At 39.6% G+C, this 14,496-nt stretch overlaps 2 protein-coding genes across 2 annotated transcripts; both read left to right on the forward strand.

The window, feature by feature from the left end:
• Positions 1 to 721: 721 nt before the first annotated feature.
• LOC140952299 (tyrosinase-like) lies at positions 722 to 5,354 on the forward strand. The gene is made up of 4 exons (XM_073401724.1): positions 722 to 854; positions 2,340 to 2,568; positions 3,854 to 3,989; positions 4,207 to 5,354. Exons 1-4 carry the CDS (start codon positions 838 to 840, stop codon positions 4,878 to 4,880), a joined length of 1,056 nt encoding a protein of 351 aa, XP_073257825.1. The 5' UTR covers positions 722 to 837; the 3' UTR covers positions 4,881 to 5,354.
• A 6,362-nt stretch (positions 5,355 to 11,716) lies between these two features.
• On the forward strand, positions 11,717 to 14,017 carry LOC140952126 (uncharacterized). Its single transcript, XM_073401551.1, has 3 exons — positions 11,717 to 11,879; positions 12,212 to 12,530; positions 13,595 to 14,017. The coding sequence occupies exons 1-3, from the start codon at positions 11,723 to 11,725 to the stop codon at positions 13,851 to 13,853; spliced, it is 735 nt and encodes a 244-aa protein (XP_073257652.1). The 5' UTR covers positions 11,717 to 11,722; the 3' UTR covers positions 13,854 to 14,017.
• Positions 14,018 to 14,496: the final 479 nt, after the last annotated feature.

The raw sequence follows: 14,496 nt of genomic DNA on the forward strand, positions 1-14,496 counted from the left end.
GATACTGGTGCATCATTTCATAACTATTTTTCATATCCCAAACAACCTTGGGTCGCAGTAGCGTAATCGGCTAATCCCTCAACTTAGAGTCTCCTCTGATCTGACAGGTCACACAGGTGAGTCGGTTCAAACCCCGGGAAAGCCAAAATAATAATTCTTTCTTCCTCGAAAAAGTTAAAGAATAAATCAAAGAAATCGAAGTTATCTCGAGATATCTCGAACTAATTCGGCTCGCACTTCGTCAAATAGCCGAATAGAACCGAAAACCTACAGACTTGGTTTGCCCAATCTTGTCAAAAAATTGTAACTTTGATACATTCCTGAGCGTCGCGAATCTTTTACTTCGCGCTCCGCCGAAGTAATAAATTAAACCTAATCCTCGATAAAAACCGACTAGTAGTGGGATGGTGGTAACCTACCTTCGCGTAACAAGGTCACCATACCGCCGACGGACCTAGGGACAATATCGATTGATGTTCAGTCTCTATCTATCTAGCTAGCATTTAACAATTTTAATTGGTCATCATTAATTTTCTTTCATTTTTTTCCAAGGGAAATTCCAATTTAAAGATGAACCCTCTACTCTGGGCTTTACTCTTACTTCTGGCAAAAACAGGCAAGTCTGCTTACCGGGTTACTCTAATGAGTTTATTCAATTCGGCTGGCTGTGAGGAAATTACATTGTATATTTTCTGATATATTTTGATTGTTAACCCAGATGTGCTAGCGCAAAGTTGCAAGGAAGGCTCAGTGGTAAATGATCATTTTGGTCAGCGACGTGTGTGTCGTGGCGGGAAACTGGGGAATCCTTGTCGAGTTCGACGAGAATGGAGTGGGATGCTTCCTGGAGAGAGGTCTGTTATAATAACGCCTGAATTGAGAGCAAAGTTTCAGTATGACTGCCTAGCGCAGGACATAAGTATAAGTGCAAAATAGAGCTAATTAAAAACACCCCAACCGAATGGTGCTGAGTTATGCTTTATATGCTTGTGTAACTATGAACACAGCTATTTCTGAGTAAGCGCATTATCAGTTTTGCTCTTCTAGGATCTTCTAGTTCCGTGCATAATAAATCTGATAAATTCAAGAATCGTTCAGGCGTCAATTAAGCTGGCCTGCGATCAGATAATTCCCTTATTTATCAGAGATAGCAGCAAGTTATATAAGACGTCGAAGTAGTAAGTAAGCATTCCGTCTTGGTACGCTAATGCGCAGAAATTCTAGCCATCGAAACCGCAGGCTTGATTCCCCTCGAGGGGAACGATGTCCTATACGCTTGCGTTTTCCCGTCAGTATCCATGCGGAATACAACAAGAGAACTCATATCATAAACTACAGGTGCTGTAAATTAAACATGCGATCATCAATCGATGTTAATTGAGGGAAAAACTAATGGAAAAGCTAGAGGTAACCGTGAATATGCAAGAAGTAAGTTATGGCCGCATCATGCAAGAACTAAACCTGACGGGAAATCTGACGTACACTCAGTCGCCGCATGTATCGACATGTAGCCGGTTAATGCAAGACATGTAGCCTGTGTTACCAGACCCCTCCTCCCCTCTGATTTTTACTAAGGGCGGAGGGGGGGAGGGTCTGTACACAGGTTACAAGACACGCCGTAGTCTTAGATCAGTCTGTATTCCACGCCGTGGCTTACGGATTCTTGGTTTCCGGATTCCTTGAGCTGAATTCCGGATACCTGAGTCCAGGAAATCCAGATTTTGAAAGCAATAATAACCCGTATTGCCTTACATGGGGCGATACACTAAGCCATGACCGGTTTCGCCTCGTAGAAAAGTCATTACAATAGACCTTTTTCAACCCGTATGGGAGGCATCGCCCGCGAAATGCTGTAGGCCATTTCCGAGTTCCCCCGGGTCTTTGTATCAAAACGAGGTTAAGTGTTCAGCCTTTGATATGGAAATGATTTTCCATTCTCATGTAAGTAAAACTCATTTTCACAAGGAAGGTTGTTCACTTGGCCTCATTTTGAAGGTGGGGGTTTTTTGGAACTCGGAAGTGGCCTATTAGCTAGTTTTAACTATTCCAGCGACAACTTTTAAGTTCAGTGATAAAAGCAACATTTATATTATTACATTCCTACCATGACAGCTCATTACTTATTGATAAAAAAGTTATTAGTTAAGAATTGCAGGTTGAAATGTTCAAGACTAAGAGAGTAACTGAAAAGAACCCTAATAAAGCATCTTTTCAGTCAAAACTATCCACTGAATAGAGTTGCCCTCCATACATGCTTAAGCTTGCTTACGACTAAATAAGATGCATAACTTGATTTGATATATATATTGAAACAATGCAATTGTTTTTCGATCCACCAGGTACCGCTTTATTCGCGCAATCAAGAAAGCATCTCAACGCCAAGATTATAAGAATCTTATTACCAAGCATTCTAAGGAGTTTAACAATATACATAACGCCAGGCAATTTCTGGCCTGGCACAGATGGTATTTACTACACATTGAGAACATTTTACGTAAAGTGGATCCAATAGTGACGGTACCATATTGGGACTGGAGTTTATGGTCTGGAGCACCATGGCTGGATCAGGTGATTATTATGCGTTATGTTCAGTTGGGGACATTACGAGCGCTCCATGTCAGCTAATCCGGATTCCGGAATCTAAAATCCTGCATGGGCTTTGGAATCCGTACTTCGGCTCGAAGAATCCAGAATCCCGCTAACGATTAGAACAGGGCACTTAACGTCTGTTTTCTGAAAGCAAAAATATTGTCTTAATTTTCTATAACTTGAGGAAGGCTAAAAACTTCTTGATGACCGTTCCATTCATGTACAGTTTTCGAGGCTTATCTCAGTAAATTCGATTCGATTTTCTGAAGTTTAATTTTTCACATTTCACTGCCCAAGTTAGGCTATTTATCGTACAAAAAAGGAAACCTAAAATTTTCGGATTCAAAAATGTGACGGAGAGAGGAAACAGAAAAATTTTCACTTTCGTGATACGCTAAATTGCGTCTCAAATTTTCTGGAAAATAATACTCCAAAGTCCTTTTAATTTCGAAAGGATTCAATTTCCCCTTGGATGACCGAAGAGATACAAGTTTTATAGCGCCGCTCAGAACGCATTTCTTGAGATCTAAAAGTACTCTGGATAGCCTTAAAAGTGTTTTGAATGTATTTAGGAGGAAACCGTCTTTGGGTGCCGTTGTTGGAAGCCTAAACTGACAAGCTTAAGGAATCGGGAATCCAGAATCCAAGACTGTCTTGGGTTATCATACATCAGAGCGGTGATTATGAGACTGAGTCACTTGCTTTCCTGCGCTTCTTTTTTCTTCGAAAGGAGACGCCCCGCTCCAGTATGTCAAGATGGCTAGTTAGTATTGCCTTATGAATTTTCCAAGGCCAACATGCAGCAAATTTCATCGAACAAGCTTTGTCATGACTCAAAAAGTACGTGACCTGGCCGGCTTAGACCCACCTTATCCCAATCATGATTAAAGATTTTTATACTTCTTTCTTTTCGTTAATTTTGGCCATTATAAAGAATTGACAGAAACCGCGAAGTCTTTCCTTGTTCACATCCAGGGAACCCCTATAAGTTCCGTATTTTATACAATTTAATCCATTTTCATTCTGTGGTTATTTATACAGGATAAATAACATAAGCTGTTGTTGTTAGAAAGTCTGCGCATTATCTTAAAGTTCCTTTTATTATGTTAGTTGTAGAGCGATCCTTCTTTCTCCACTAGGAGTAACTAAGAAATAAGAGATGTCTAGCACAGATTAAGGTCCTTTTACTTGCGCACAACCGTGAGTCAATCCGTCCACACTTTGAATGTTGCAAATATGGGCAGGTTTTAACTCACTTTTTCAGATCATGAGCTTTTGGAGTAATGCACCATGGGGATTTGGAAGTAATGGCGGCAGAGATGGTTGCGTGTACAATGGACCGTTTGGAAAACACAAATGGTCACTAACTAACGGAGAATGTCTCAAAAGGGGTTTCAATGGTAAGACTTTCTTGCAGCCTGATGTATCAATTTCACATACAAACACTCTCAGAGAGAAATCAATCAAGATGCTGATCGATGCTGAGGTCTCCATCCTCAATTACGGTTCCTGGCTATAATAAATTACGTTGATTTATTAATTCATGTACTTTACAGGACAAAATTAACGTTGGGTTGATAGTTGCATACACTTTACCAGTGGCTTTTCTTATTGCAGGAAATCCGCCAGACTGCATCGCAGTTCACAAATGTCTACGAATCTTTTCGCACAAGTTCACCGAATTCGAGTCGACACTCCGCGATACCTTACACAACAATATGCACTGCAGAATTGGCGGGAAAGGCGGTACAATGTGTACCAAACAATCAGCTAATGCCCCAGAATTCCTTCTTCACCACGCATTTACTGACAAGCTTTGGGCTGACTGGCAAAAGAAAGAGACCCGCTACAAAAACGCTTACTTTCGTGGGAATATCTACTTGTATGGAATCACCCCCCGGCTAAGGCCTCAGAATCTTTTGGATCTGTCCAAACAACCCGGGGGAGTTTGCGTAATCTACGATGACCCACCCCACGAGAACTATAAGCTTTGTCATGATAACCTGGCGAAATTGACGTTAGCAGAGATCGACGCCATTCCAAGACAGAAGTTCACCCGCCTCAGCAGTCTTGAGTTTGATTTGTTCATGGTTAAGAAGAAAGGGAGAGCAAGGGCGAATGAAGAGCTGAAAAGTTTGGGGCCCAAGAGTGTCTTGTCCAAAAGTGCGGAGCTGAACTTCCAGGATAACAAACTAGGCTTCAAAGTGAAAGACGTAAAAGAAGCGATTGAGAGAAAAAGGAAGAAAAAGCGAGAAGAAGTAATCACCAAAAAAGGGTTTTCTACAAAGTAAGAAACTAGGACAACAATAAATTACCACTCTATTTCTAGTGTCTGTAACCTAAGCTGGCTGGTTGACTAATCAGATACTTCAATCCTGGTCTATCATAGATGTGAAAATAAACGAAGTTTTCCTTCTCAAGCTCTGAACTTTCAGCTCTAAAGTTTAGTACTGCTCAATAGTTCCATTTATTGATTTTATTCTCTCAAGAACCACCAAAATTTGTACATCAATGTTATACGATCCGCAAACCAAAGGATTCAAGCTTTTTTTCTGCAGATTGGTGAGTGTAGTACAATCTGTAGTCTGATAGACGCTATTGAGCCTTTCATTTGCGGTTTTTTTACAACGGTTAAATGCCGTAGGGGATTAGCGTTTGTTACAAAACCGTGGTGCAGCTTGCGTGATCTCAAAAATGATTAGACAATTCGTGGCGATTTTGTTTTTATCAAATAACGTCGAAATTTTGGACTTAATTTCCCTACAAAAAGTTATTACATCCAGCTTTTTCATGCTGTTTGCAAATTTCATTCGGTTAATCACGTTCAATGAAAAATGTATGGGTCTTACATTTTAATTCCCACTTGTTTCCAGTCTCCCATGGCTTCAGAAGTGGTAAATCGAGGTAAATTGAGGGCTAAGTGCGTCGTAAGTGTATTTCTTTATAAATTGGTAGTAGTGTAATAAAGAAAATTTTCGGTACCTGTTTGAAAAAATTCGGGTCAAAATAGAACAAGTTGCGGAAACTAAGTGGGAATAAACTTTATCATAATTAGCCAAGTTTGATTGTTCATATCGGACAAAGTGGGATGAGCATGCCTGGGGCAGAGGCAGGTCCCAGGGTCCTTTTTAAATTTCCAACCTAGTAACCAGTGTCCTTGCCTTGGTATTGACTGCTGACCAGCATCAAGGAAGCTCTGTGACGAAATGACCGCCTAAGGTGTGTGGGGTAAAGTGTCCTGCTATCCTTCCGTAACCACCTCCGCCCCCTCGCCCTTCTCGCTTGTCTCCAGCTCTCTCGCTACTCGCTTGCTCCGTCTTCCCAATAAAGCCCTGTGAAAGCCTGTGAAGGAGGCAGCCCTTAAGCAGTCCTAACCCTCCCAAGCCTTCTAGCTGAATTAGTGTACCTCTCCCCAAGCCCATAACTCGGGCTCCCTCTCTTAACCCCCCAATCCATCCCAGCTTTCTAGCACTTTTCGTATTTACTGACCTCCTTTTAATTCCTTGACTGGTTTTCCTTATCCCAGTTTAGTCTTCGGGTAATTTCGATCAGGCAACGATAAATTCGCTCATCGTTTCTTAGGTTGAGAAGATTGCCTGAATTCGTTTGCACCTCTTGTAAAACACGCAAAAGGAAAACAAAATTAAAAAGAAAAGGAAACCAAGCTGCGTAATTTTCGAGTGCAGAGAAAAGTCCAAGGGTTCCTGAATACATTTTACATCACGCTAAAGCAAAACAGACATAAGTGCGGTGTGTACAACGCGGCTGTAGGCCCATGCTAACATTTAGCGATACCATCAAAATGCGCGCTCTAAAATCAGGAATGTATATTCTGCTGACTCGATCTAGGGAATCCTAGCTATTCCTTTCAGGTATATGTGTTTCAGTGTTATTATTCTGAACAGCACTAGCGTTCTCGAAAACGAAAGACGGAAGAGTGGACTATAAACTATTTACGTCTTGGTAAAATATAATTGAATTTGACGCGGCCAGAAAACGAAAACTTATTCTACCCTTTGTTTTGGTATCTGTATTTCGCATCAAACCTGATCAAAGTCCCGACTCCGCGTTTATTTAGTCTTTACAAAATAAATGAGAAAGGCTTACAAGATTATAACTATTTACATTAAGGCGCAACACTACGTCAAAAGAATAGCACGATATCTGCATATTCCTTGGACACTATAGTGAAATACTAAGTAATGATTTTCTCGGTTTGTTCTAACTACCTGGGAACTGGCTTTAATCTGAGAAATGTGATCAGCTAATTAACAGTCCTAGTATGTGAAGGAGAGACGAAATGTGAGTATCTAATACATTTCTCGTGTTTATAATACACATCGTGCTTCGCTACTCTGAGAGGAGATAAACTCAGACATCACTCTTGTCAAAGAACGTTTGGCACCGTCAGGCGAGAAGTATAAAAATAATTTTTACTTTTTCTCTTAACGTATCAATTTTTGTAGCTTTTCGTGAAAGACAACCTCAAATCTCTGAGTGTTTTTTTTGTAGTGCTTAAATACGCACTACGCATATACATATTTTTTATCAGTCCGATTCAATCGAATATCTAATAGGAGCACGACCATAAGCGCCTTCGCTCTACCATGACTTTGCAGCGAGGCAGAGGGGAATAAACAGACATAAAACGCGCCATTTAGCCACATTTTTTAGCAGCGCTGTTATATTAAAGTGCCCTTACAAGGAAAAATAAGCCGGGACGTGTCCAAAGCAGCGAGGACTTCCAATCCCTTCGGATCGCTCCGTCGTGAAGACAATAATAATGACACCGTTCACTTCTTATTTTCCCTCGTATAACAAAAAGGCAAACGTTCGACGTTTAGCCGGGATAACCCTACTCGTTGTTTTTCTCTCTATATTCCTGCGAAATAATTTTAAAAATAAGCAATGCGGAAACAAACCCTTTGCACAAGTTAACAGACATCCTTTTATCATTGCTGTTCGGTACGAATAATTTAACTCCATTGGAGTTATAATTAAAAGAGGAACACCTCTATAGTTACTTGGCGCACATAAAATTAAAGTTAAAGCGATGGTCCTTATGTTATTACAAATAGCACCCTAAGTAATTGCTAAGAAAAGCAAACCGATATCAATATTACCTTATTATTGGAAATTAACGATTGTTTGAAGTATGGTTTTTGAAATTTTAACACGAATTGAAGGAAGAACCCACAAGGGGGGGGGGGGGGGGGGGGTTAGCATTTCAAATTAAATGAAGAAAATTAACGCGACGAGTAAATTATAACTTGTTGCCGAGACAACAGAAACAAATCCAAAATGCCATCAATTTACGTGGTACTTTCCCCCCATGTAAGCGGAATTAAGTCTACTTTCGTTCGTGCAAATTCTATTCAATTTCTTATGAAAGTAAAAGTTAATAATAAAGACCAGATAAGTTGCGCAGGGCAAAATATCCGTGGTTGTAATAATCTCAATTAAAAAAGCCGACCTTTTATTATTTAAGTTCGGCAATCTCCTCACAAAATTTATTAGAAATGCCTCATTTTCATGGATGGAGCTGAGAGAACAGAAGACATTAGGCGGCCTTGAAATAAAAATATCCTTATACTTCGTTCCATTAATTGAACTGAATCAATAAGAAGTCCAAACAAAAAAATTGATGGACGTTTAATTGAATGAAGATTGTTTGTCTTTGACCAATACGTTAAACGTGTTGTGTAGTCATGAAATAGTTTATTCATCTATTTTAGATCACTGTCGAGTTGCCTTCTCCTAAACTTTGTTTCTTTTCTTTTCTTTGTTTCATAAATACATTTCACTTTTATAATCACTGGGACTGTATATAAGAAATAAGAAAAGTTAGAAAGAAAAAAAAAAAAGAAAGAAAGAAAAGAGAAAAGAATGTCTCAATCAGCCGTGTTAACTAGACAAAAAGATGTCATTATCTCAATATGAATGTCTTATTTGCAACCGGTTGCATTGTACAACAAGCCTTTTTTTCAAACAAGATTTTAGATTTTGACGGTTCGAAAGACATGGATTAATTCTTTTGCTTTTACGCTGAAGACGACAGAGAAGACTATTTTTCGAATAAGAAAAATGTGAACTATAAAAGAGCTACCACAAGTGTGTGCCTACAAAACTAAATAATTTAAAAAAGAAAAAACCAACAACATATTCTCAGAAACTTAGATTGGAGAGGACCTCAGTGACTCAGTTGGTGCCTACTAGTTGCAAGACGTCGCTAATCGATGGAGAATGTGGAACGTGCGAGACCAGTAACACTCCCTTCTCGTGCTAGATGTCTAATCACTCTCTGATTGTCTTCGCTTTATAGTACTTTACCCATTTGACCGCGTCATTCAAAGTCCTCTCCACTGGTATACATAGCCACGTAATTTTTTAAGTTAATGGTTAATATATTATTGTTGCTCCTTTCTCTCCTACTTTACTTTTATCTTATTTTTATTTTACTTGTTGTTATTCTGCCGATTGTTTTGATACTGAAATCTTCATGTTGAAGATAAAGTCAATAAAGTTATTGGCATGTTTTCACAAAAGACATTTTTAAGCGGTGTCGGAAAAAGTTATTTGCTCCTTTTTCATAGTTTCCATGTTCTCAATAAGGGAACAGAATGAGGACTTGGTTTACTGGAGGAAACGTAAGAGTAGCCATTAATGAACAAAAACTTGACACTTATTCATCTAATCACTGTGATGAATCCGAGATGTGTATCCTAGCTTTTGCGAAACGTACGGATGCCTGCGTACAATTCGTGTGGAAATAAAATTCGCGGATCTATGTGTGTCATATGTATCGGAACTGGAAGCCTGAAATTTCTGAATTAAGTCAGAGAGGATAATGAGAACTGTCCAGACAAAACTACAAACGCCTTCGAGAAATAGAAAATGTGAGTAAACTTGCGGAGACAGAGCGCGCTGATCTCCTTTGAGCTGATCCACTGCTTATGATACAACTGGCTGATTTTTCCTCCGTCGCAAAACAGATTCGAGCAACGGACGCTAAACATTTGGTTAACCCAGAAGAACTACTACCGTGATACTCCCCAAAAAAATGAATTCAGGCTTTCCAACGGCGCAAAAATAATACTGCAAACTGCTATAAGAAAAACGTGAAAGGGCTTCGGAAGAAATTTACTATTTTCCGGCAGTTTCATCACTCTCGAGGAATAAAATTATTAATCAGTAATGTTGCCTCTTTTTTGACTCCCCGATCAACAATCAGATCATTTTTCTCACATGAGATGGCAGAAGGCCTTTAACTTTTTAAAAATAATTATAGGAAATGAAAACGCAGTGACTAGAATTACAAGCGAAAACTGATTTAATATTATCATAAAGCCTGAAAACGTCTCTAAAAAGCACACTCCTTCTTCATACTCCGATGTTACGGATTGCTCGTGCTGTGAAACGCATCATTTTTTCTAACTCTTACAGTGAGCCCCTGTAGAATTCGGAAGCATCCTGGGCTAAATAATAAAAAAACATTTCGACAAATTAGAGACAGATTCGCTTAGAGAGTTTCATCAAATTAACTGAAGCGGTTACGGTTAGCATGCAGTTCACCTCGCGGAGTTTTACTTCAGTTTTATATAAAACGAGTAGATCTTTGTGTGATAACCGATGCATTAATAAAATGAAAAATATCATTTTCTTTTGAAACAACTCCTGCATTTACACTCATCCTTTTAAGAATAATTAGCATTTTGCTGCCGTGGCAGAAGGTGTAAATAATGAATCATGACAACGATCATGATGAATACTTCCGTCCTATTTCTTTCTTCATTTACTCAAAAGTCCAGCAATTATATATGAATTCAAACAGATTTATAGTTAGAAACTGGAATCGTCTCCGCCTAAAATATTTTTTTGGCCGTGACAAAAACAAATGTAGTTTACTTTCTACGCTGCTGATGGGGTTTTTACCTTACAAATTAAATTAAATAACTTTACATTTCATGAACGACAACATGAAGTTCAGTCGCGTGGCTGACAATTACCGTCTATAACCCTCGAGACATGTTTTTAACAGACCTGAAGCAAGTTTCACCACAAGTGTGTTAACAAACAATTAACCTATGAAATGTTTCTTAGTTTAGTTAAACGATCAGTTCAAGTTTAGGCTTCCACGTGTACAGAGCTCAGCTAACCAAAACTCAACTACAATCCTCGTGATTTTGAGATGAAGCTTGTCGGTGTCTTCGTTTTTGTGTTCTGCCTGGTGATCGACGTGAATTATGCGTCCGTCAGCCTTTCAAGCAACCAACTGACGCTTAATGGTAACGCTCACATTCGGTTTTACGGGCCTAGAGAAGAAATTTGGAACGGTTTATCTGACGGTAAAATTTTATGATTCACCTCTTTTCCCTTCACAGCCCAAGTCTAAGTAGACGTTCGTACCTTTTAGTCACAAACAGCTCGTGAAACAGCCATGAAAACTAGAGAGCAAATTAATCGAAAAGGTGGTGTTAACAGCATATCTACTCGTGATTTTGAGATGAAGCTTGTCGGTGTCTTCGTTTTTGTGTTCTGCCTGGTGATCGACGTGAATTATGCGTCCGTCAGCCTTTCAAGCAACCAACTGACGCTCAATGGTAACGCTCACATTCGGTTTTACGGGCCTAGAGAAGAAATTTGGAACGGTTTATCTGACGGTAAAATTTTATGATTCACCTCTTTTCCCTTCACAGCCCAAGTCTAAGTAGACGTTCGTACCTTTTAGTCACAAACAGCTCGTGAAACAGCCATGAAAACTAGAGAGCAAATTAATCGAAAAGGTGGTGTTAGCAGCATATCTACTCGTGATTTTGAGATGAAGCTTGTCGGTGTCTTCGTTTTTGTGTTCTGCCTGGTGATCGACGTGAATTATGCGTCCGTCAGCCTTTCAAGCAACCAACTGACGCTCAATGGTAACGCTCACATTCGGTTTTACGGGCCTAGAGAAGAAATTTGGAACGGTTTATCTGACGGTAAAATTTTATGATTCACCTCTTTTCCCTTCACAGCCCAAGTCTAAGTAGACGTTCGTACCTTTTAGTCACAAACAGCTCGTGAAACAGCCATGAAAACTAGAGAGCAAATTAATCGAAAAGGTGGTGTTAGCAGCATATCTACTCGTGATTTTGAGATGAAGCTTGTCGGTGTCTTCGTTTTTGTGTTCTGCCTGGTGATCGACGTGAATTATGCGTCCGTCAGCCTTTCAAGCAACCAACTGACGCTCAATGGTAACGCTCACATTCGGTTTTACGGGCCTAGAGAAGAAATTTGGAACGGTTTATCTGACGGTAAAATTTTATGATTCACCTCTTTTCCCTTCACAGCCCAAGTCTAAGTAGACGTTCGTACCTTTTAGTCACAAACAGCTCGTGAAACAGCCATGAAAACTAAAGAGCAAATTAATCGAAAAGGTGGTGTTAGCAGCATATCTACTCGTGAGTGTTGAATTTCTTACTTGTCTACGTGCTACAATGAGTTGAATATTCCATTACTGTCTGACTGCAAAATGGAAAGTATTGTTATAATCCTCTACTTCACCTCCGCCCCCCCCCCCCGCCCCACTTCACCAAAAAAGTACAATAAATAATTCACTTGGTTGACTGTCTTTTTTCCTCTTAAGGCCATCGATATCCCATTATTAATAGCGGTGACATGATTGCTTTGCGATCAGCCTATCCCTCTGGTTCCTACCCGAAGTACTGGCTGTATTGTTACACATCGGGCTGTCAATTTAATACCTGTCCCGGAACCCTGATGACTCCTTCACGCTGGTCCTCCTGTTCAGCCCACTTTAAGTTTAAAATTTACGCCATGGGAAGGATGGACGGACAGCCAATCAATAGTGGTGACACTGTGTCTATAGTTTCGACTGGCTATGGTTCTGGTCAGTACCGTCTTAGATGCCATCCTTCTACTAGCTGGAAATGTCGCTTTGCTTCGTAAGTATTGACCGCTTAGTAACTCCAAATAAACATTAAGGAAACGATATACATTGTAAGAAACTTTGCCAGTTTTCAAAGGATCGCGTCTGCTAATTATACGTTGAATTATAACTTGACTCTTACACTACTTATTGACACCCTAAACATCTTTAAGTTTGGACCTGATATTCAAAACTGGGTTTTTTTAGAATTTTTACAATAATGTTTCAAGCCGCGTCTTAAACAACGGTCACGAATCAGAATGTTTTGTCTTAAAAAGAGGCGTTCGACAGGGTTTCCCTTTTTCCGGACTTCTATTTTATTGGGTATAGAAGTACTTGCCAATGAAATTAGAGGTAAGTCTACTATATATGGAATTATTAACCGTAGGAGGGGAAGAAATCGAAGTGTCCCTATGCGCTGATGACACTACAGTTTCTGTACGAAATGTCGCGTCTATTGCCCATTTGCTAGCTCTTTTAAACGATTTTAAAAAACTTTCTGGCTTAGAAATTAACACGACGAGAACAGAAGCAATGTGGCTGGGGTGTTGAAAAAACAACACTGAAAGTGCATTCGGCTTCGCTGCCCTCAAGACCCAGTTAAAGCTCTTGGCATTTTCTTTTCGTATGATACAAGCAAAGCAAATGATCTGAATTTTGTAGAGAAGATATGAAACCTAGAAAAGCCCCTAATTGGTGGAAAAGGAGAACCTTACACTTTATGGAAAAATTAACAACGTTAAAACGTTTGGTCTTGCAAAATTAACTTATATTACGTCCGTAATTGCTATTCCTGATGAAATAATTAAAGGAATTAACTAGGTGATCTTCAATTTCATTTGAGATGGAAAGCCCGCAAAGATTAAGAAATTAACCATTAACGGTGAGAAAAAACACCATGAAAACGGTAAATAAACTCTTGCACTACCCCTGCACTACTCACACTGCTACTACTGCTGATACCACTATCCTGACTATGATGGAAAGTAGTAAGAGAAAAGTATTGCGTTCAAGTCAGATAAAGGGATCCCTTTGTACAAATTACTTAATATGCGGTTAATTTCGATTCTGGTTTTGCAGAACAACTTCTTCTTTTAAAGGAAACAACTGGTTGAGCTACTACTACGCAGTTTTCCAAATCTTCTCCAGGAATGCTGTTGATGGTACGCCAGTGCAGTACGGTGATATCGTGGCGTTCAAATACCCTTATGGCGGCTACGACCGATGGTTTTGCCGCTCCGGCAGCTACTTTTATTCTCGTGGCTGCAGCTCCACCAACAAGTATTCATGCGCAACTACAAACACAGTCACTGGCTTCAAGATCTTCAAGAAGCTGTGAACGAAAATTTGGGGGTTGGACTGTATTTTACAGTTTAGTCGCAACGTTTTAAATTTTGTGACTGTGCTGTAAATTACAGTTTAACTTACTACGTTTCAGTGTCGCAAGCAACAGCGCTTGTTGTACTGCTCGCCTTTTAGCAGAATAAAAGCTTTTTAAACCTAAACAAACGCCTGGGCTACCTTTTTAATTTGTCTTCATTGTATTCCCCTTAGTAGTTCTTAAAATCAACCGTCTCAGTTTTGTCGAGGGCCGCTTAATTAACACAAAAATCCGGTTTTATCAACTCATGCAGTTACAAGTACGTTGTGCTGCCTTGATGTGGGGGGAGACCGTAAAATATCATGTTTCGGCTACCTGGGTGATTTGGGAGATAAAAATGTCGTGTTACTCAGTGGTTTCGATGCCTAGTCGCCCGCATGTTTCACGTTGTATGTTTCGCCAAAGTAGGTGTTTGTGCGTAGCGTAAAAGATTATGCAATAGACCCTTCCATGGTTTTATTAAGTTTTGATAAAGACCAATTAGAATAAAAGAAGCCATCGAAGATATTGCTACACAATGGGGTGCGCCATACAATCCTCTGTAAAATTCAGGGATTTCAAGGCACGTTCAAACTTGGCATCCATCTTTACTCATTTCAAT

Source organism: Porites lutea, chromosome 11 (genome assembly GCF_958299795.1).
Source record: "Porites lutea chromosome 11, jaPorLute2.1, whole genome shotgun sequence".
Lineage (NCBI taxonomy): Eukaryota > Metazoa > Cnidaria > Anthozoa > Scleractinia > Poritidae > Porites > Porites lutea.